Raw genomic sequence first — 22,570 nt, 5'->3', positions numbered from 1 at the left:
GCCAGGTGCCAGTGGCTCATGCCTGTAATCGTAGTCAGGAGGCTGAGATCTGAGGATCAAAGTTTGAAGCTAATCTGGGCAGACAAATCCAAGAGATTCTTTTTTTTTTTAAATTTTTATTATCAAACTGATGTACAGAGAGGTTACAGTTTCATACGTTAGGCATTGGATACATTTCTTGTACTGTTTGTTACCTTGTCCCTCATACCCCCCTCCCCCCTCCCAAGAGATTCTTATCTCTAATTAACCAGCAAAAAGCCAGGAGTAGAGGCATGACTCAAGTAGTAGAGTCCCAACCTAAGGTAAAAAAGCTAAAAAAAAAAAACAAAAAACACAAAAAACCACCACATCCTGAGGCCCTGAATTTAAGCCCTAGTACTGAGGGGCAGGGGGCGGGGTTTGTAATCCTGGAGAGTAATCCCACATTAATTTACATAAATATATATTAGTTATACTTTAACTTAAATCATGCATGGTCCATTGTCATACATTTATTTATTCAGATTTATTTATTCAGGTTTTTATTTGGTAGTTCCTCTATGTGAACCTATGAAGGTACTGGTCACAAAGTAATAAAAATCATGGTTCCTGACATCAAGGGCTGCCTCTTTTTTTTTTTTTTTTCTTTTGATGGCTTCCAAAAATTTTTTTATTTATTAATTAAATTTTGTTGACAAGGTGTTGTGCAAAAGGGGTACAGTTACATAATAGGGTAGTGTGTACATTTCTTTTTTTGGGGGGGGGGCAGTCCTGGGGCTTGAACTAAGGGCCTGAGCACTGTCCCTGGCTTCTTTTTGCTCAAGGCTAGCACTCTGCCACTTGAGCCACAGTGCCACTTCTGGTCGTTTTCTGTATATGTGGTGCTGGGGAATTGAACCCAGGGCCTCATGTATATGAGGCAAGCACTCTTGCCACTAGGCCATATCCCCAGCCCCTTGTGTGTACATTTCTTGTGATATCTTACACCCTTGTTTTTCTTTCCCTTCCCTAGATCAGGTAGGCATATATACAATACCCAGTGTACCAAAAACATACAGACGCCAAAGGAAATTCACCTAGAACTTTAAATATAATGTCAACAATAGTTTGCTTATCCTTGTCTTATATGATCATACATACATAGCTTTTGAGCTATTGTGATCCACTGAGAGGTCTTATTTTAGACCTTTTTATGTTTAGTAGTTGTTTGGTTTTAGTTACATAATGTGAGGTCGAAGGGCTGCCTCTTAATAGAAGACAGATAATTGAGCCAGGGTCTTAGTCTAAGGTAATGGGTCCCCTAGTGGAGGTGTGTGTTACAGGCAAGAGGGACACAGTGGGAAGTGGACCTGGTGGACTAGGAGGTGATCTCACACACGCGAGCTACATTTTGAAGGCTTTTGCCTGACCCACGAGGTGGGGATCACAAAGACCCTACTGGCAGTGTACAGTAAGGGCAAAAGCAAGGGAAATAAGAGAACTTAGCATAACTTATCCTGAGAAGTAGAGGATATTTGGCAGTGTTGATGTATGTTATTGGAGAGATGATCACTTCTGTACAGTATGGATTTTCTAGACCAAATCTAGCTTACCACCTGTTTGTTTTTTTTTCCCTTAGAAAGTTCTACATTTAGCAAAATTAGGCAGCAGGAACAAGCTCCCATGTTCTTCCTACCCCTCACTTAGCCTGTCCCATTTTCAACATCTCCCATCAAAGAGGTATTGTTTGTTAGGCCGGTGAATCTATACTGTCATAACATTGTCACTACATGGTTTATGTTAGTTTTTTTTTAAATTAATTTTTAAATTATCTTTAGTTATACTACAAGTTTTTTGTTTGTTTTTTTTTTTTGGCCAGTCCTGGGCCTTGGACTCAGGACCTGAGCACTGTCCCTGGCTTCTTCCCGCTCAAGGCTAGCACTCTGCCACTTGAGCCACAGCGCCGCTTCTGGCCGTTTTCTGTATATGTGGTGCTGGGGAATCGAACCTAGGGCCTCGTGTATCCGAGGCAGGCACTCTTGCCACTAGGCTATATCCCCAGCCCTTATACTACAAGTTTTAACTTCAACATGTCAGTTTATGAGTAGAGTGTGTCTTGATCAGTGTCACCTCATCTGTCATTCTCCTCCCCATCTGTCCCAGTGTTACCCATTTATATTAGGACTCTTTTGAGAGAGGGTCTCATTATGTAGCCCATGTTGGTCTTGAACGTTTAATCCTCCTGTCTCAGCCTGCTGAGTTGCTGAACTACAGACACACACCACCACATTGGGAAACTGTCAAACTGTCTTCTAAACTAGTGGCTCCATTTTGCACTCCCATAAGCAGTGAGTGAGTTCTTGTTTCTTTACATCTTCACCAACATTTGATATTATCAGTGTTCTGGATTTTGGCTGTTTCAGTGGGTTTCTAGTGACATCTCATCACGTGAATTGGTATTTCTCTGATGTAGAACATCTTTTTCATATACTATTTCATGTACTGTTTTCTTTTTTTTCTTTCTTTTTTGTTTTGGTTGGTCATGGGGCTTAAACTCAGCACTTGGATGCTGTCCCTGAACTCTTTTGTTCAAGGCTAGTGGTCTACCACTTTGGGGCACAGCTGCACTCCTGGTTTTTGAGTGGTTAATCAGAGATAAGAGTCTTACAGGAACTTTTCTATCCGGGCTGGCTTCGAACAGCAATCCTCAGATCTCAGCCTCCTAAGTAGCTAGGATTACAGGAATGAGCCACTGGCGCCTAGCTCATGTGCTATTTTCCATCTCTGTATTTTCTTGGGAAGATGTCAGTTTGGGTTGTTGCTCATTTTAAAATCATATTGCTTTGTCTCTTATCTCCCCCAGCCTCTACACCCCATTCTTTTTTTTTTTTTTTTGTCAGTTGTGGGGCTTTAATTTGGGGCCTGGGAGCTGACTCTGAACTTTTTTTCCTCAAAGCTAGTGCTCTACCACTTTGAGCCACAGTGCCACTTCCAGTTTTCTGGTGGTTAATTGGAGATAAGAGTCTCATGGAGTTTTCAGCCTGGGCTGGTTTTGAACCGTAACCCTTAGATCTAAGTCTCCTGAGTAGCTAGAATTACAGGCATGAGCCACTGGTGCCTGGTTTTTGCAGGTTCTCTGAAAAGGAGTACTTCATGACTTTTGAACAGAGTTATTCCTTTGAAAGTACATCTATAAGAGAAGGCGAAATAAAAACCAAACTTAAGTGACAAAGAGCAAAACGTCCTATTCTTCACCATAGGCAATGGGGCCAAGACAAAATGACAGCATCACAGAATGCAGGAGTGATATTTCTATGTTAGCCATATCTGTGACTAGACTCTGAGACTTCTCAATCCTAGAAATTTGTGACAAAAAGGGAAGTGGATTCAGAGGGAAGCTACTTTACAAATAAATATGGGCCTTGGAGGAATGAGTCTTTATTCATGAAGCTTGGACAGCTTCGTATATATATGGTGATAGAAGCCCAGAGCACCGTTGGCTATGAATGCTTTCTTTGGACAGCTGAGGATGGCAAGGAAAGGTGTTGCATAAACCATGGTGTTTGTGGCTGTAGCTTGGTATGACGAGTTTAGACTTTTCCTTTAGGATTCTATTGGAACTGGATTGCTCTTTTAGAACTCCCAAGGTTGGTGGAGGTGGTTTGGGGTTTGGTTCAGTGACTGCCTTTGTGATTGCAAACTGCATAGCCTAGTAGAATGCCTTTCAAATGCTGAAATAATCCCATATTTAGGTTTTTCACTGAAATATAGTATTGTCTTATGGTTTCATGAAGTTATCATGCACCCTTATTGAACATGTAGTTAAGGTATTGGTGTCAGTATTCTTTCAGCTTTCCATTCATATTTCCCACTTATTTGTCAGTTTGTACCACCCTGGCATCTGCCCTATCATTCTTCCAAAATTACTGCCATAAAAGCCCACCTGAGCTATTTGCAGGTTTACCACAGTGACCAAATCCTTTCTTTGTGCCTTAACTTCTTTAATAATAGAATAAATAATTTTCAGAATGTTGCTTTTTTACTCTCTGGCTTTTAAAAACTTAATTATTTAAAAACTTAAGTTTGAGCCAGGCACCAGTGGTTCATGACTGTAATCCTAGCTTCTTAGGAGGCTGAGATCTAAGAATTGTAATTCAAAGTCAGCCCAGGCAGGAAAGTCCATGAGACTCTTATCTCTAATCAATCATAGAAAAAGCTGGAAGTGGCGCTGTGGCTCCAGTGGTAGAGTGCTAGTCTTGAGCAAATAGGATTTCAGAAGTGGAGCTGTGACTCAAGTGGTAGAGTACTAATCTTGACCAAAATAGCTCAGGGACAGCACCCAGGTCCTGAGTTCAAGCCCCAGGACTGAGTGCGTGCATGTTATGTGTACCCCCTCCCAAACAAATAAATACTAAGATTAAGTCAGTTGTCGTGGTGTACATCTGTAATCCCAGTACTCTTGAGAATGACACAGAATTGTGATTTCTATGCCAGCTTATCTCAAAAAGAAGAAAAGTTGGGTTCATGCAAGAAAAATTACATATATATGTGTGTGTATATATGTATATATATGTATAGTGTATTGTGTGTGTGTGTGTGTGTGTGTGTGTTTCATTAAAGAAGGTGACTGAGTAAGGTATTCAAAAGAGGCATTTTGGAGCTAGATATCAGTTGCTCATACCAGTAATCCTAGCTACTCATGATAGTAAGATCTGAGGATGCCTGTTTGGAGCCAGCCTGGACAGGAAAGTCCCTGAGACTCTTTTCTCCAATTAATCACCAAACAGCCATAAGTGGAGTTTGTGGCCCAAGAGGGAGAACCCTATACTTGAGCATGAAAGCTCAGGACATAAAGTGGCTCTGTGGCTCAAAGTGGTAGAGCGCTACCCTTGAATGAAAAAACTCAGGGACTGAACCCAGGCCCTGATTTCAAGCCCCATAACTGACTGACCAAAAAAAAAAAAAAAAGCTCAGGACAGCACCTAGACCTTGAGTTCAAATCCCTGGACTGGCATGAAAACAAAAAAAAATGGTGAATTTTATGTGTACTTATAGTTTTTTAAAGTTTTGTGTTCTATCACTGAGCCACACCTCCAGTCCTTCGAAATCTTAAAAACAATTTTGTTTTGGTGCTAATACTAGGGCTTGAACTCAGGGCATCATTCTTTTGCTTAGGTTTTTCACTCAAGACTGGTACTCTACTGCTTGAGCCACATTTCTACTTACAACATTTTTTTTTTAACTGACTAATTGGAAAACAGTTTTCCCAGGCTAGCTTTGAATTTTTTTTTTTTTTTTTTTGCCAGTCCTGGGCCTTGGACTCAGGGCCTGAGCACTGTCCCTGGCTTCTTCCCGCTCAAGGCTAGCACTCTGCCACTTGAGCCACAGCGCCACTTCTGGCTGTTTTCTGTATATGTGGTGCTGGGGAATCGAACCTAGGGCCTCGTGTATCCGAGGCAGGCACTCTTGCCGCTAGGCTATATCCCCAGCCCCTAGCTTTGAATTTGATCCTCAGATCTCAGCCTTCTGAGTAATGAGGATTACAGGTGTAAGCCACTGGCATCTGGTGAGATTGCCTTCTAAAGAAGAATCTTAGCCTGGCATGGTCATGCACACTCGTGATCTCAGAAACTTAGAAACTGAGGCAGAGGACCATGAATTTAAGGCCATCTGGGCTGGATTCAAACAGCAAGACCCTGTTGCCAAAAAGAAAAAACATGGTAAAATGGTGAAATGTTTACTTAGCAAGCCTGAGGCCATGGGTTCAAACCCCAGTAGTGCTGAAAAAACAAAAAGAAAAAAGAACATATTTGTGATTTGCTGATTATTTGATAATGGAATGTCAAACTTATCATCCAATAGTGTCAGTGTCAAGAGAACAAGAACTTACTACTGGTTGCCTGTCTACAGATTTTGTTTAGCTTTTTTCTGACTTATATTACATCTATGCATTGGGTCTACTTTGTGTGCCAACAAATGGCCTTTAAAGTTGGAATACAAGGAATACATATATATATGTATATATATATATATATTTTTTTTTTTTTTGACAGTAGTGAGGTTTGAACCCAGTGCTTCCATCTTGCTAAATAGGCACTCTAGCATTTAAAATGTTACCAGGTTGGCAAAAAAGAAAAGAAATGAATGAAACCTAAAGTGGGATATAGAGGAAAAAAGGAGATCAGGTTTGTTTAGTTCTTTTCCCTAAACATTTTACCTTGAGCTTTTTACCTTTAAAACTATTTCCTAAAGAATTATTTTGTTTTGGGCTGGGGATATGGCCTAGTGGCAAGAGAGCTTGCCTCGTATACATGAGGCCCTGGGTTCAAGTCCCCAGCACCACATATACAGAAAACGGCCAGAAGTGGCGCTGTGGCTCAAGTGGCAGAGTGCTAGCCTTGAGCAAAAGGAAGCCAGGGACAGTGCTCAGGCCCTGAGTCCAAGGCCCAGGACTGGCCAAAAAAAAAAGAATTATTTTGTTTTGTTTTGTATTTTGTTTCTGGAAGTCAAACTCAGAGACTTAATTTAGTATACTAAAGCACACACTTTTTCCAAGGCAAAAAAAAAAAGAGAAAAATTCTATTTGAAATTATATATGCTGTGCTTTTTTTTCTTTAGACTTAGAAAAGAGTGATGAATGGAGTCTGGAAGTCTTGCCTCTTCCTGTTTCGTGTAATTTGTTGGTTTTCTGATGGAGAGTGGCCTGAGGCCTGGCTGACCACTGCTTCAAGGGTTCTGTGTGTTCTATTCATCTTTGTGTCCCTACTGGGACCCAGCGTATTGCCTGGTTGCACGTAGCAGCTGCTCAGTCAATATTTGTTGAGTTGAAAGAGTCTTGTATTCCTGCTCATCATTTGCCAGAACTTCGGGTGGGTCTTCCTACTGGTTTACATTCCTTGGCATCCTGACTCCTGAGGTGTGATAGCTTGAGGGCCTTGGGTCTGAGGAAGACTGGTTTTCTTGTGCTTCCTCAGCATCTCTCACCACCAAAGAGGGGTGGCTTTCTCTGCCTTCTCAGTTCCCCTTGTTTCAGCAGGTGCTTTTATTTTTTTGTGATTGATAATGATTTCAAGGTTTAGGTGCTGTTCGTGAGCTTCTTTTGCTCAAGGCTAACACTACCACTTGAACCATAGCTCTGCTTTTGGCTTTCCTGCCAGGGATGGCTTCAAATAGTCCTCTGATCTCAGCCTCCTGAGTAGCTTGAGTTATAGGTGTGAACCATCAGCACCCAGCTTCTTTTTTTGAGTTAGGGAGTCACTATGTTGCTCAGGTTGGTCTCAAACATCTTAGAAATTTGAGTGGTCCTCTTGCTTCAGCCTCCTGAAAAATTATGACTATAGGTATGTGCTCTGCTGGCAGATTCCATTCTTTTAAGAAAAGTGGGGGAGGTGATGAGTGACTGGATTGACAAAAATATGCAAAGTACTAGAGATTATAGGCCCAAAAGTGCTTTTCAGTCTGACTGTTTGCTTTTTAATTTACTCAACATGCTAGGTGCTGGGTGTACAAAGGCACACAAAATGAATATGGTCGTACTGTCTTGGCCTTTTCGGAGACAGACATTACACAAACACAAACAAATAGATGCTTGCAAGTAGATGTGCCATGGAAGAAGTGTTTGGGATGCTTTGTGAGAGAATGAAAGGAGATTTACTCTCATTTGGGAGATGAGGGACATTTTGATTGGGCTTAGAAGCCATCTAGGTAGAGTCCGGGGAAGAGTGGGTCAGGCAAACAGATTGGAAAAAGCCTGAATTCCCCTTAGCAGGAGTTTAGAGACCCATGCCAAGAGAAGAAAGCCTACAGTGGTTTTGATCTGCAGTTGTTTGAATCCATGGAAGTAGAATCCAACAGATATGAGAAGAGTCATTTCAAGGAGAGGGTCATCTCTATGTAGATCCTTTATGCCTAGATACTTTGGGGGTCAGGTTCAATGAAAATATATCAGTAGGAAGAAGGCAAAGATAACTTTTCTGGTCCATCCACAAGTTGGTATTTCAAGTTCCTTTCTAGACCAGCTCCAAGCAGTCTTCCTTTATGTTAGTGGAGCTTGGTAGCCTATGATTCTTGCTCCTGTGAGGGCATCCCATTCCCTTATCATTCAGATTCAACTAGTCTTCAGGATAAATCACAGGCTATGCTGGGTAGGTGAACACTTCCCCTCTGAACTTGGGCTTTTTCTCAAGGTCAGAAGTTATTTTAGCATTCTTTTGATTTTTTTTTTTTTTTGCCTGTCCTGGGGATTGAACTCAGAGGGGCCTGAGCACTGTCTCTGGCTTCTTTTTGCTCAAGGCTAGCACTCTACCACTTGAGCCACAGTGCCACTTTTGGCCTTTTCTATATATGTGGTGCTGAGGAATCGAACCCAGGGCTTCATGCATATGAGGCAAGCACTCTTGCCACTAGGCCATATTCCCAGCCCTAGCATTCTTTTTAATTAGGCCCAACAACCTAGAATTAGATGAGTCACAATTTATTGTCTATTCTCTTGTATAATGAATTTCTTGGTCCAGTAAAACTGCTTCCATTGAGAGGATTTCTGTGTATTCCAGGTTGAGCAAAAGTAAATCATTTGTCTTTCTGTAATTTAGAATGGACTCAGCAGCAGTTTTATTTTTACCATCCCTGTCATTTGTGAGGCTGGCAGCCTAGAGGTAGGGTGTGGAATGGAGCCATAAGTTATTGTCAAAATGACTAGAATGGTTCTATTTTAATTGTAATTGAACCTTTCCTGGCTCACCTCTCCCTTTTTAAAATCCCACGAATGAAGAGGAAGGAGAGCGGAGGGTATGGGTGGAGTACGGTTCCTTATTGATACCTTTCTCAATGGTGGAGACTGGTTCTTTTCCCATCACCATTTCCTTTAAAAATTTTTTTTTTTTTGTGCTTCTATTTTAAGTGCCTGTGTCTTGCTGGTTTTGTCTTGCTGGAAGCTAGCCCAGCTTTACTCAGTTTCCCCCCCCCCTCCCATACTGCTAGTAAAAGACAATGACCAGTAGAGTACTTGGAGGAGAGGCAGAGTGGGAGACAGAAGCCCTCTAGGTTCTAATAATTCCAGGAAAACATCAATTATGTTTCCTTGGATTAGAGTGAGATGGATTAAATTTATTAGGCAATTTTAATCTGTGTTTGTTTGATTGTTTGAAATGGCAGAAAGCAGTCATCAGTCATTAGATCCTTAAACTTCTCTTTTCTGAACTTGCATGCCAATGGGTAAATGTGAACTCAAAGAGCCTCCCTTCCACATTGTGAGTCTTTGTTTGCTATCACAGCCAAGCATGCTTTGTTTCTGGTATTGAGCCATCCATGAATTCTTGATATTTGTCTCTAGGCTTAAAATGAATCTCCACATTCAATGATACAAAAAAACCCAAAACTTGAGAATGGCTAGGATCATCGATCAAGCGGTAGAATACCTGCTTATGAAGTACAGGTCCTGAATTTAACCATAAGTACCTCAAATTTAAAAAAAACAAAGAAAAGCAAGAATGAGCAAAATCTAAAATCTCTAAACATAGGGAAGGGAGGCTTTGTGACCTCAGATTCATGCTAGGTGCTAAAAAAGTGCCACTGAGCTATTGCCCTAGCACTAAACTGTTATTTCTTAAAAACAGTTTGTTAAATATAGATTTAAAAATCTAAAATTCTGAGCCACTATCAAATTCTGAGTTCTATGTTTTCTTTTGGTGTTTTGGTGGTCAAACTCAGGGTCTTAAACCTACTAGGGATTGCTGTATCCACTGTATCACTGGGTGCCCACAGTCCTTGAATTCTACTTTTCAATGTCTAAAACATTTTTTCTGACTTAAGCCATTATATTTTTAGACTCTGCACATTACTAATGCTTTCATTTCTTTTTTTATTTCCTTCGTGTGTGTGTGTGTGTGTGTGTGTGTGTGTGTGTGTGTGTTGGTCATGGGATTGAACTTGGGGCCTGGGGGTTGTCTGTGAGCTTTTTTTTTTTTTTGTTCAAGGCTAGCACACTGCTACTTCAGTCACAGCTCCACTAATGAATTTTTTAATAGTTAACTGGAGATTGGAGTTTCATGGCTTTTCTTTCCTGGGTTGGCTTCAAACTTATCCTCAGATCTCAGCCTTCTGAGTAGCTACAATTACAGATGTAAGCTACTGGCACCTGGTGGTATTTTTTCCCCTTTCTTAATAAAAATAAAACCCATAGATGCTGGGTGCTAGTGGCTCAGCCTATAATTCTAGCTACTTAGGAACCAGATCTGAAGGGTCACAGCTTAAGGTCAGCTGGGGCAGGAAAGTCCTCAAGACTCTATGTCCAGAATAACCAGCAACAAAACAGAGCTGGAGGTGTGGCTGGAATGACAGCGTGCCAACCTAGCAAATATGAGGCCCTGAGTTCATGATCCTTGGCTTTCTTGGCCTTAATGGCTCAGCCTCCCGGCACTTGGGAGGCGGAGGCAGGAGAATTGATAGTTTGAGGCCAGCCTGAGCTACCTAGTAAAACCTTGTCTCAAAAAACAAAAGTTAGGGCTGGGGATATAGCCTAGTGGCAAGAGTGCCTGCCTCGGATACACGAGGCCCTAGGTTCGATTCCCCAGCACCACATATACAGAAAACGGCCAGAAGCGGCGCTGTGGCTCAAGTGGCAGAGTGCTAGCCTTGAGCGGGAAGAAGCCAGGGACAGTGCTCAGGCCCTGAGTCCAAGGCCCAGGACTGGCAAAAAAAACCCCAAAAAACAACAACAACAACAAAAAAAAAACAAAAGTTATAGAAGGCTGCATAATGGAATTTATCATTATAATCATGTAAAAGTGAACAGTTCACTAGTATTAAGTCCATCTACAGTGTTGTAAAATGTGGTTTCCTTTATTAAACCCAAGAAATGCAATTTGGCTTTATTGAATTACTCTCCATCAACTAGTGAACATGTGAATATGGTGAGCCAGGCTACCCAGAGGGGCAATGCCAAGTGGTCAGCAAGGCACATTCTCTGGTAACCATGGCTCCCACACATCAGCATTAGAGCAAAATTACACATCCCTGCATTTCCACCAAGGTGTGAGGTCGTCAAGGTCAGGGACTCTTTCTGTTTTGTTACCAATCCCAGAAGAAGATCAAGCACTCAGAAAATTAATGGTTGAGTACAATCAATAGGCTTCATGAAGGGTGAGGCAGGATGTCCCCAAACATCCCAGGTTCTAGTTGTTAGGATATGATAGAGAGCAGAGCTCTGATAGTGCAGAACTCTCTTGTCTCTTCCTGCGTGTGGAGAGAGGGCCCCCAGCTCTGGCTTTGATTGGCATCCCTTGGTGCCTTCAGTTCCCAAGAGAGGAACTTAGTTAGATAAAGATATACCAACTTTCTGGGAAAAGCATGGTGTAGAGAAAGCTGAACTTCTGTATTTTGGGTGACTTGATATTACTCATAGAGTTTGTCCAGACAGAAGTTTGTCCCCTTTTCTTTCTTCCTGTCCTGGGGCTACATAACTCTTCCCTGCCCCCAAAATGTTGAGGGGGATCAGGCCAAGATTGAAGTCACTAGCAGAACCGAAGCCAAGGTGTCTGTGGGTATAGGCCAGCTCATCTCCCCATCACCCCAAGTCTGTTCTAGTGTTATTTTGGCCTGTGGTATGTGGTTTCAGTCTGTGGGCCAGTTCATAGTCAACAACACAATCACATCTTATAAGTGATGAATGAGCGCTCCAGGAGCAGAAACTGCTGATTTTCCTCAACTCTTGAGACTTTTCTCTTCCTTCTGAGCGTTTTTTATTTTTATTTTTTAAAGTAATACAAGAGTAAAACCTCGGGCTGGGGATATAGCCTAGTGGCAAGAGTGCCTGCCTTGGATACACGAGGCCCTAGGTTCGATTCCCCAGCACCACATATACAGAAAATGGCCAGAGCGGCGCTGTGGCTCAAGTGGCAGAGTGCTAGCCTTGAGCAGGAAGAAGCCAGGGACAGTGCTCAGGCCCTGAGTCCAAGGCCCAGGACTGGCCAAAAAAAAAAAAAAAAAAAAAAAAAAAAGAGTAAAACCTTGGAAACTACAGATTGGGGGCGGGGCAGGGCGGGGCAGGGCAGAACTGGGGAAAGGCTGTGGATGTGACTTGGGGGAGGGAGGCAGTGGGCAGAGGTGGGGTGGTGGTTGGCCACGGCAGGGAGGCAGCAATTCATGCAAAGTGGTCCCAGCTGCCCCTGGTTTCTAGGCTAATCCCGGCCCTGCTCCAGCCTGTCATTCAGGGTAAGCTGCTATCATTAGTGGTTAAACATTTCTGAAAGTATTCTCTCTCAACTCTGACCACATGCCCTTTTTGCAGATGGGAAGGAGGAGCCAATAGAGTAATGGGACCCACCATGTCCTTGTGCCTTAGATGCTTTGCAGAGGGACACAAGCCATGGCCACTGGAAGTAATCAGGTCTTGGGAGAAACCCACCCTTTCACAGGATTGATGGTCCTTTCTGGTGCTGCCCACATGGCCTGCTGCTCCAGGAGGGATGCAGGCCTCTCCTGGGCTGAGAGCTCCAAATCAGACAGGCCCTTTTTGTCCTTGTAAGGGAATTCTTGGCTGAAATGAACCTCCTATTAACCAATTTTACCTCTCTCAAGCTCTCCTCTCTCAACACATATGCACACACCAACACATGCTGGCCAGTTGCTAAACACTGCCTTTCCTTTTGGAACTAGTTTGTGCTCATTCTGCTTTCAATGAGGAGTTGTGGTAAAATGCTTAATACCAGCGTTTCTTCCCATGAAGTGGGGACTTTGAAATATTTTTCTTTGAGGTATGGTTGACAGCTTTTGATTTATGAAATTAGCTCAGGGAAAAAATAAGATGGAAAAAAGAGCCTAAAGTGAATCTTTATTTTCATAGATCAATGTACTCTCCATTTTTAGTGACCACACCTTTTTAGGTATGAGAGAGTTTGCTAAGCCTCTCTCTGAAGAAAGCCTTTCTTTTTTCCCTTTTGAAAAAATGTGGGTCTTTTCCTTATGCAAGAAAGTACAGACTCAGTTAATGAAACTAGGAAAATCTAGAAGAGTACAAAAAGCAAAACCAAAATGGAAATGCAAATCAAAACTACACAAAGATTCCATCTCATCCTAGTCAGAAAAGCAATCATCAAGAATACAAACAAGAAATGCTAGTGCGGATGTGGGGATAAAGGAACACTCATTTACTGTTGGTAGGAATGTATACTTAAGTAACCACTATGGAGGTCCTCCCCAAAACTAAGAGTAGACCTATCTTATGACCCTGCCATACTACTTGTGGACACATATCTAAAAGAGTATAACTCAGTACATGAGAGAGATACCTGTGTACCCTTGTTTATTGCAGCTCTCTCCACAGTAATCAAACTGTGGAATCCACAAAAGCACTCAACAAGTGATGAGTTGATGAAGAAAATAGGGTACATATATACTATGGAATATTACTCAGCCATAAAGAAAAATGGAATTATGACATTTGCAGCAAAGTAGATGGTGCTGGAAATCATCATGATGAACAAGACAATACAGAAAAGCTAACTGTTGCTCCTTTTCACTCACATGTACAATCTAGACCTAAAATGATGATGATGATAATAAATGATGATGTGAATATAAATGGAAGAAAGGAAAAGATACTGAGAGGTGAATATCCAAGTATGTTTTGCACACACACACACACACACACACACACACACACACACACACACACACACACCATACTGAAATTCATTAAACACTTGGGAAAGATGGCATATAATGGATGTACTGACTTGTTCAAAGTACCCTGTATACATCTATAGAATTATCATAATAAAATACCCTTGTTTTATTACTGGGTATTAATTTAAAATGTCCATATCCTCAGCATCCAGCAGTAATTGCTGTTGACATTTAGGTTTATGTTATCTAGTCAGAAAAATCTGGTACTGAGAAGGTAGAAAGTTGGCAAGGGCAGTTCCTTCAGGATCCTTCTATTTATTGTACTGTAGGCTTGTTCTCGTATGGACCAAAGGCTCACCAGAAGGATGCTCTGGTGGGTTTCAATCCTCCAGGTAGAGAACTTTATGTGCTAGGTCTTGATCTTGGTATTGGCCAACTAGCTGGTGAAAGAATAGCCCAAGAAGAATTAAAAATTAAGACTTCCTACCCTTGCTCTAGCCAATGTGAAGGAACTATTGAAGTTACATTGCCTGAACTCGAAGCTGTGTTCTATGTCCACTTTCCATATAACTTCTTTGTATCAGTTTTTTTCTTCTTCTGTAGAAGAACAGTATGTTCCTTTTAGGTGACCACATTAAATGAGCATACACACACATGTATGTACACTGGAACATATTTCAGATTGATAAACATTATGTACCCCCCTGGTCATCATGGTCATTATTATTATAGTAGTGCTATCACATTGATCTGTGTCACATAACATAAATTATTCTCTGGGCTTCTGTTTTGTTGTTTGGAGAGAGTCTTCCCTTATAGGATTTAAACAATCTCATGGTTGCAAATTCATATATATTACATATATATGTTTGTATAGATGTGCATATATATGTGTATATACATGCATACACATTGCCTGTGTTCTGTGAAGATGTCAGGTTGGTTTTCTTTGGCTCAATCCCATTGTCTCCTTTGTGGAATAGTAGATCCAATTTCTGCATTTGAGTAAGCTGTTGGGTCATCTTTCTTAGGTAAAACACGTCACTATATGCATTGACTAAAGTTGTTTAATGCCCTTTGCCTTCTGTTTCCAAGAGACTCATCTTGCCAGCTATAGGAAACAAATTGGATTTGGATAAGTTTGGAATTTTTTTTTTTTTTGCCTAATGGGGAAAATACTTCATCTGTAGTCTGTCCAATGAGTCTTGTTTATTTCTAACATTGAAGCCCAATAAAAACAGTGTGATGGGCACAGGATATTTCACAGTTACTTCAGATTCACTCTGGACTTGTTTACTTCAAGTGGAAAAGTTTGCACAAAGCTGCCTGTTGGGCTTTTACCAAGAAGGAAGCTTCCCAGGGCATCTGCTTGGAGCCAACCTCTGTTGAGTCAAAACCTAGAGGGGCTATTACAGACCTTATTTCTAATAAATAGCAAGAGAAGGAATACGGTGCCCATGTGGGATATGCGTCTTTCTTTTTCACAGTGACTTATATCTGTCTGCTTTATACTCTGAATTCCCAGGACACACAGACATTCAGGTGGTTCAGCCAGAACAACCACAGCAACCAGCGAGCAAAGCCCTGGTACCAGGAACCGGCATCGCCAACCCACCAAGAACCCAAGCCACAGTGGCCTGGCGAATGGCACAGGTGAGTGATAGCACAGAACCACCTGTCCAGTCATGGGTTTAGGACATTGCCTAATGTGTCAGCATATACAGTAGGGGTGGTGATAGAAAACTCCAGTACCAACACCAATTTGAATCCATCATTTTTTCCATTAGCCTATCTTTAATCTCTAGTGTTTTCTGGATGACTGTTATTTTTCATGTTACTGTTCATTTCTAAAGTACTCTCCTACACAGAAATAAAATATAACTTTTCTATTTGTTTTTTACCAACACTGAATTTCATTTTGGGGGGGGGTATCTGATTTAAACAGGACATGTCTAAAATTTTTCCTTAACTTAAGAAAATTGTCAGACTAGAGAAAAGAGACAGAGTTCATTGCTAAGATGTGAGTTGGAAAAGATCTGGCAGCAGCATGAAAGGGCAAAGAGGTGGGGCGGGGTGCAGGATGCTGACCTGGTGCAAAGTCAAAGTACCACAGGGGACGTGCTGTCGCCGTTCCAGAGTGAATCCCATTTGAGAAGAGACACTTGGTTTTATCCACATCCAAATAGACCATCTCTTCTTCCCTGTTTCAAAACAAATCATTCTCTGTCTTATTTCCCTCGAAAAGAACAGACTCATTTTTTAAACTTCTTGACGATAGCTGAAATTGCTGGTTATGTGGACATTTGTCTTAGTTTAGGGCAAGTGGAAAGAATCATAGATGCTTGCCTCCACAAACTCTAGATTAGAGAATACAGGATTTCAAATTGGTAAGTGACCCTGAAATAATTTTGAAGATGCTTGTTCGTGATCATAGAGATGACATGAAAGACACAAGATCTAGAGCAACACTGTATGACCATCTAATTGTTACTGACTTATGTGTGATAGACGGAGTGGAAAAGACTGGGTTACTCTGTAATAATGTCCAGTTTCGGGCTGGGATGTAGCTCAGTGGCAAAGCGCTTGCCTAGCAAGTGCAACTGGGGTTCAATCCCCAGTACCCAAAGGAAAAGACAAAAAAAAAAATAACGTCCAGTTTTCTTGCAGCACTGTATGGGGGCTTCAGAGCCCCTTGGGTAGCTTCTTCAGCTTAGTTATTCATCATCTGCAATGGACTAGTGGGTGGAGTAGTCTGTGTCTGGCATAGCTCACTGAAAGCATGGTGATTTGACTTCCTCTCTGGAGTTTGGAGCTTTTCTGAAGGATCTGGGTTAACTAGCTCACTCTAAGCCTGGGGACAAGAAGGAGTCCCAGCAGCTCCTGTCTCAGCCTGCCTGGAACACCTGTGCCAATGACCGTACTGGTATGTTGGGACCTTCCTGTCTGTGTGAAGGCGACAGTGTGCTCTTAGAGAGAACCTGGCACTTTGTGCCAATAAACATGCTTCTCTTAGAAAAATAAGTTGCTTGTGGAGGAGGGCCAGCATTTCCAAATGAGGGAAAGGAACTGACGATTTGGGCCCAGTTGTTTCCCAGATGGCATGGCCAAGCTCCCAAACCCTTTATCCTTCCAGGGTCCACATTACTGGAGTACTGGTTTCCCTCGACCACCTCTGCTGTTCTTACTAAAACTACTGGTAGTTTACTTTATGTGGTTATGGTCTTTGAGTCAATCTTCTTGAGCATTTAGTCAGATTTTTATTTCTCCTACATTTAGTTTTGGGTACCTTTGCTTCTTGTCCTTATCTCCAGGAACATTCTGTTCCAGTAGACGAGGCAGGTGCCAGCCATGTCTTCAGAAAGCCCCAGTGTGCCTGGGAAATGTTTTATGGTGGTGTATTTGAATGCCCAAACTGTTCCTAAACCCTAAGTAGTTAGACTTCAGGGATCCCTGCCCACTAAAATATGAAAGCTTGGCTTCTGCTTCTCTGCTTTCTGCCATGATAACGGTTTACCTTTACCTCACAGGCAGCCTGGACATTAGAAGCTCTTTCATGTCTATCCAAAGGTCCAGAAAGATGTTCCCGATACTGTGGGATGGGTGGAGACAGGCAGAAACTCTCTGCTTTCTCCATGCAGGACAAAAGAAGTGTTGAGGATGTGAATGTGGATGTCCTTGTCCAGCAATGTTCAGCCATTGGTTAGGCTTCTGAGAACCAGTTCCAAGATGGCCGTGGTAGGAGCTATGCCTTGTGACGGAAGTTTCACAGACATTCAAGATCTATCTATCTATCTATCTATCTATCTATCTATCTATCTATCTATCTATCTATCTATCTATCTATCTATTTATGCATGCCAGTCCTGGGGCTTGGACTCAGGGCCTGAGCACTGTCCCTGGCTTCTTTTTGCTCAAGGCTAGCACTCTGTCACTTGAGCCACAGCACCACTTCTGGCCTTTTCTATATATGTGGTGCTGAGGAATTGAGTCCAGGGCTTCATATATACAAGGCAAGCACTCTTGCCACTAGGCCATATTCCCAGCCTGACATTCAAGATTTATTTAACAGCTTTTTTGGCTATGTGCTACAGTTATGCATGTAAAAGAAATTTGGGGCAAAACCAGAGTTGCGTTCCAGGTGGGTTTTTTGTTTTTCATGTTGTCACAACTGTAAAGTTTTTTTTTTTAATAAAATGAAAGTGAGTGGTAGCCTGTCTATGTAAATATAATATTTCTAAGTTTTAAGGCAGTGCAATTGAGAAACAGACTAATAGTATAGCACTTCATTGAGACTTGCATGGAATGATTTAGTTTCTAATTTTTTATTGAAAACTTTACCCCAAAAAATTACATCTGTTACTGCCTCCCTAGATGTAATTTCCATGCACATCAGTCACACTGGCTGTGGTTGAATCCTGACTCTGTGTGTAGTGGGTACGTAAGACTCGCTGAGCAGTCGTTTTCTCATTCTTTGTGTGTGCGTGTGCGTACGGGTGGGGGGGGGGAGGTGGTGGAGCTTGAACTCAGGGCCTGGGTGCTGTGCCTGGGCCTCTTTGTGCTCAAGGCTAGTGCTCTACCACTTTAGCCACAATGCCACATCTGGTTTTTCATTAATTGGAAATTAATTGATTAATTGGAGATAAGAGTCTCATGGGGACTTTTCTGCCTACACTGGCTTCAAACCACAATCCTCAGATCTTAGCCTCCTGAGTACCTAGGATTACAGACATGAGCTACTAGCATCTAGCTTATTTTCTCTTTTTTTGGCCAGTCCTGGGCCTTGGACTCAGGGCCTGAGCACTGTCCCTGGCTTCTTCCCGCTCAAGGCTAGCACTCTGCCACTTGAGCCACAGCGCCGCTTCTGGCCGTTTTCTGTATATGTGGTGCTGGGGAATCGAACCTAGGGCCTCGTGTATCTGAGGCAGGCACTCTTGCCAGTAGGCTATATCCCCAGCCCTATTTTCTCATTCTTAAAGTGAGAGGAGTATGTACCTCATAAATTATTATAAGGAATAAGCTATGTAAATCATAGAGATTGACATGGTACCCGGCATATAGCTTTTGTCTTTATCAATAATTTCATATAGTTGTAATTATGCAGCATTGAGATAGGTGGTTTCACTTTATTATATTTTTATATATGCTTCCACTTATCTATGTAATCTTTCTATTTATTTTTCTTTAGTGTGTGTGCTTGTCCTGGGACTTGGACTCAGGGCAGGGGTGCTATCCCTGGGGTTTTTTGCTCCAGGCTAGTGCTCTACCACTTTTTAGTGGTTAGTTGGAGATAAGAGTCTGACAGACTTTTTCCTGTGTGGGCTGGCTTTAGACTGTGATCTTCAGATCTTAGCCTTCTGAGTAGCTACAGGCATGAGCCATCAGTGCATGGCTATAGTGTATAATGTCTGGGAAGGCTAGATCTATCTTACCATTTTTTCTCTTTGGTAGTTCATAGATTTTCAAAACAAATTCCAGACTGAAGTCTTAGAAGCAGGCTGTAGTGTAAGAATTAATTAATTTGTATATTTTCTGGAAATGGAACTTAATCATCCCATCAGACAGTTACCAGGGTATAATTTTATAAATTTTCTCTGCCTCTTTTTTTCATGTAATCTTCCTGCTTTTGTGAAATCTTTTTTCTATTTTGGTAGCTCTGTGTATTTGTGTCTGAGCAACTGCATTGGAAGTGCAGATGCTTGCATGTCACAGGGGAACAACTCTGGCTGCTTTACTGTGGATCACATTAGGAGCTTATCTTCCATGGAAAATGCCTCTGTTGTAGCTGATCACCCTCCATGTGTCTGAGGTGGGGACTAAAGAGACTTATGCACACCAGGAGCCTATGCCTTCCTGCCTGGATGTCTGGGAATGCAGAGTGAGCTGGCAGTGTGTCTAAGATTAAGAAAGAGAATTTCCAATTGCTGATCTTTTTGTTGGCTAACTATAGCTAGAGTGTGTCCTAGTCTTAAACGAATATGTGATTCATAAAGACAGAGTGTTTAACCATCATTACAGAGGAAGCCTTGTGAAATACCCACAGTTGCAGAAACCGGAGGCTTTTCAACTGCTGTTTTGCCCACTTACCCCACCCACACTTGGTGCCCTGCCTTTCTTCCCATCCAGGAAAACCACCTGAGCCACCTTCATTTCTTCCCTTCACTGATTTCACCTTGTGGTGTCGGGGTTTGAGCACTGGCTTTGTCACTTGCTGAATGTGTGTGTGGTACTTCTCTAAGTTGCCCTTCAGTGAGCCTCAGTGTTGTTTTTGGGGAAATGCGAAATGATATCTTCCTCATGAGGCTCTTGGGAAGATGAAGGATGTAATGAAAGTGGTTCTGATGGCTGTCAGTACTAAGTGCCACCTCATGGTTATCATCATTGCATTTTCTTTAGAAAATGAGCCTTATTGGGAAAGTTGGTAAAATTCAAATAAAGTTAAATTTAGTGATTAACACTATACTAATTAACATTTTAGTTTTGACAGATAGGCTACAGTTATATAAATTATAATATTAGGGGAAATTGGGTGAAGGTACACTATCCAACTTTCTTATATAAAATTTATTTCAAAACAAAAAAATAAAAAGAATAGTAGTATTTGAAAGTATATTCAGATGATTTTTTAAATTTCAAATATCAGCCCTCCCCCTCTTTTTTGGGTGGTCTGGGGTTTGAACTCAGGGCCTTCTGTTCTACCACTTGAGCCACACGTACAGCCCTTTTTGCACTGGTATTTTTTTGAGGAAGGGTCTAGTTTTTTGCCTGAGCTAGCCTGGACCATGGTCCTCCTGTTTATGCTTCTCACTGTAGTGATATGATCTGTTCACCAGCGTGCTCAACTTTTTTTTTTTTTTTTTTTGAGATGGGCAGTCTGATCTGGCCTCAAACTGTGATCCTCACAAAGTAGTTAGAATTAAGGTATAAGCCACTGTGCTTGGCTTCAAATGTCTGTTGTTTTTTTTTTTTCCCCTAGGCTAGGTTTACTGAATGTGTATTTATTGACTGGGTATTTTGTCAAAGCTGTTTTGCCAAACATTGTGGACAATATAAAAAAAGTATAAGACAAGTCCTCTATAATTTTAAGAAAAATAGGTGAAACCACATCTGAGCTAAGTACCAATAGATGTCCCAGGGGCTGTGGGCTGTAAAGCTGAAATCACAAGTGCTGTGATTCTGTACAAGGAATGATTACTCTGGACTTAGTTCTCCTTATAAATTTTAGAATGAATTTACCTAACTGTGAAGAAAGCAATGATAGGATTTTTAAAAAAATGGAACTAAGTTAAATTTATAGATTTACATAAAAAGAAATTGCCATCTGTTGTGTGTTACTAGCTTGGCGGAGATAGACTAAGGAATACAAATATAACGTCTTGCATTTATGTTGTGGGAAATATGAACTGCACAAGATTTAGTCATTTTTTTAAAAGCAAGTAATTTTGCACATGTGCCAGATAGTTTCTGTTCTGGGAAAAAGCAAATGAATCAACCAGAGACATCTCTTGTTTTTCACTCTTAGCTATTCGTGGAGATTAAGCTTGCTGTCACATCTTGTGAAGACATTGTAGTTTCAGCTTATATTTAACAATTGTATCCTGTGGCTGGTCAGAATTATCGTAATCTTGGATCACAATAAACAGTGTGCAGAGAATGTGAATGAGTGAGTGAAGAATGAGTTTGTACTTTCCATCCTGGAGGCAGGCAAGTTAGATGCGTTTTGCCCCTCGCAGGTTACTTAGCCTCTCGATAGTTTCTTCAGTGAGATATATGGACCATCAATGGAACCTAATTTGTGAGGCTGTATATGAGGCCTGAAGGAAACAACTTAAAAGTGTTTTGCACCTTGGCTAGCACAGAGACCCATGTTATGTAAATGTTAACTAGTTTCATTTAGGTTGGTAATATGACTCTGCTCTAATGGCACCTAATTTATTATGTTCAGGTCCTCGTATTATTTAGGAGAGTGGCAGAAGACAGCTGTGAGAGCATAGCCAGATGATAAGGAAACATGGAAGAAATAGACTTCTTATTAGAAGAGAAGACTAAAGAGAAGCATGAAACATACTAGATGCTTACTTTGAGTCAGGACTCAGACTAGTGAATGGAATTCTGCTTAACAAAAGAAGAAGCTTTTTTTTGCAAATGTATTTGCTCAACCCTGCTTAGGTTCCATAGTGAGCCTGTGTCAAAAGAAATGTTCCAGGAAAAATCTAGGTAGCCATTTGAAACTACAAAATAAGTTTCTGAGTTGGAGCCGTAAGGCTAAATGATGACCAGGGCGTTTTCTAATGCAGTTTTAGTATAAATATACACATATGCAAGCACATGTAAAAATTTCTCTGTGTATGGCTCATCCATTTTTCCAAAATGACAAAACTTTAAAAAACATGGTTGGATAACTTTTTTTTTTTTTAAGTTAAGGATGTTGCAATTCTCTGGGGTCCTTGTGGACATACACAGTGGTCAGAGACATGGAGAAAATAGCCAAGTAAAGAAACACTGAAAGCAGCTTACTTTACTTCTTTGTCTATTATGTGGAATAGCAGTCCTTAGCATTTGATACCCCTTTTATCTAGAATGTTAATCTGGATTCTGTCTATAAGCATAGATCTTAAAGAAAAAAAAATAGGCACATTACTGGAGTTTTCTACCTTTTTATGTGTGGAGGGTGTGTGTGAGTGTGTGTGTTTTCTATACATGTGGTGCTGAGGAATCGAACCCAGGGCTTCATGCATACGAAGCAAGCACTCTTATCACTAGGTCATATTCCCAGCCGTGTGTGTGTGTGTGTGTGTGTGTGTGTGTGTTTTAAGAATGTATTTTTTTCAGCAGCCAAGTGACAGCTTTACAAAAAACAAGGATATGACCCTATGAATTTGGCTTCACTTACCAACATGATTCCCTATTATCTTCATCTTTTCTTCTTTTCCTCCACTTCCCCCAGTACCAGGGATTAGACACAGGGCCTTGTGTTCCTGCTTGGCTTTCT

At 41.4% G+C, this 22,570-nt stretch overlaps 1 protein-coding gene across 1 annotated transcript in view; it reads left to right on the top strand.

The window, feature by feature from the left end:
- Positions 1-22,570, top strand: part of Wwp2 (WW domain containing E3 ubiquitin protein ligase 2) — a 117,324-nt gene that overhangs the window by 51,864 nt on the left and 42,890 nt on the right. Inside the window, exon 7 of the mRNA XM_048355208.1 lies at positions 15,107-15,234. Within this exon, the coding sequence (XP_048211165.1) occupies positions 15,107-15,234 (128 nt within the window). The remainder of the gene's footprint in view (positions 1-15,106; positions 15,235-22,570) is intronic.

This window comes from Perognathus longimembris, chromosome 10 (genome assembly GCF_023159225.1).
Source record: "Perognathus longimembris pacificus isolate PPM17 chromosome 10, ASM2315922v1, whole genome shotgun sequence".
Taxonomy (NCBI): Eukaryota; Metazoa; Chordata; class Mammalia; order Rodentia; family Heteromyidae; genus Perognathus; species Perognathus longimembris.
Note: the sequence above shows the minus strand (reverse complement) of the source record. Positions and strands in the feature narration are given on the sequence as shown.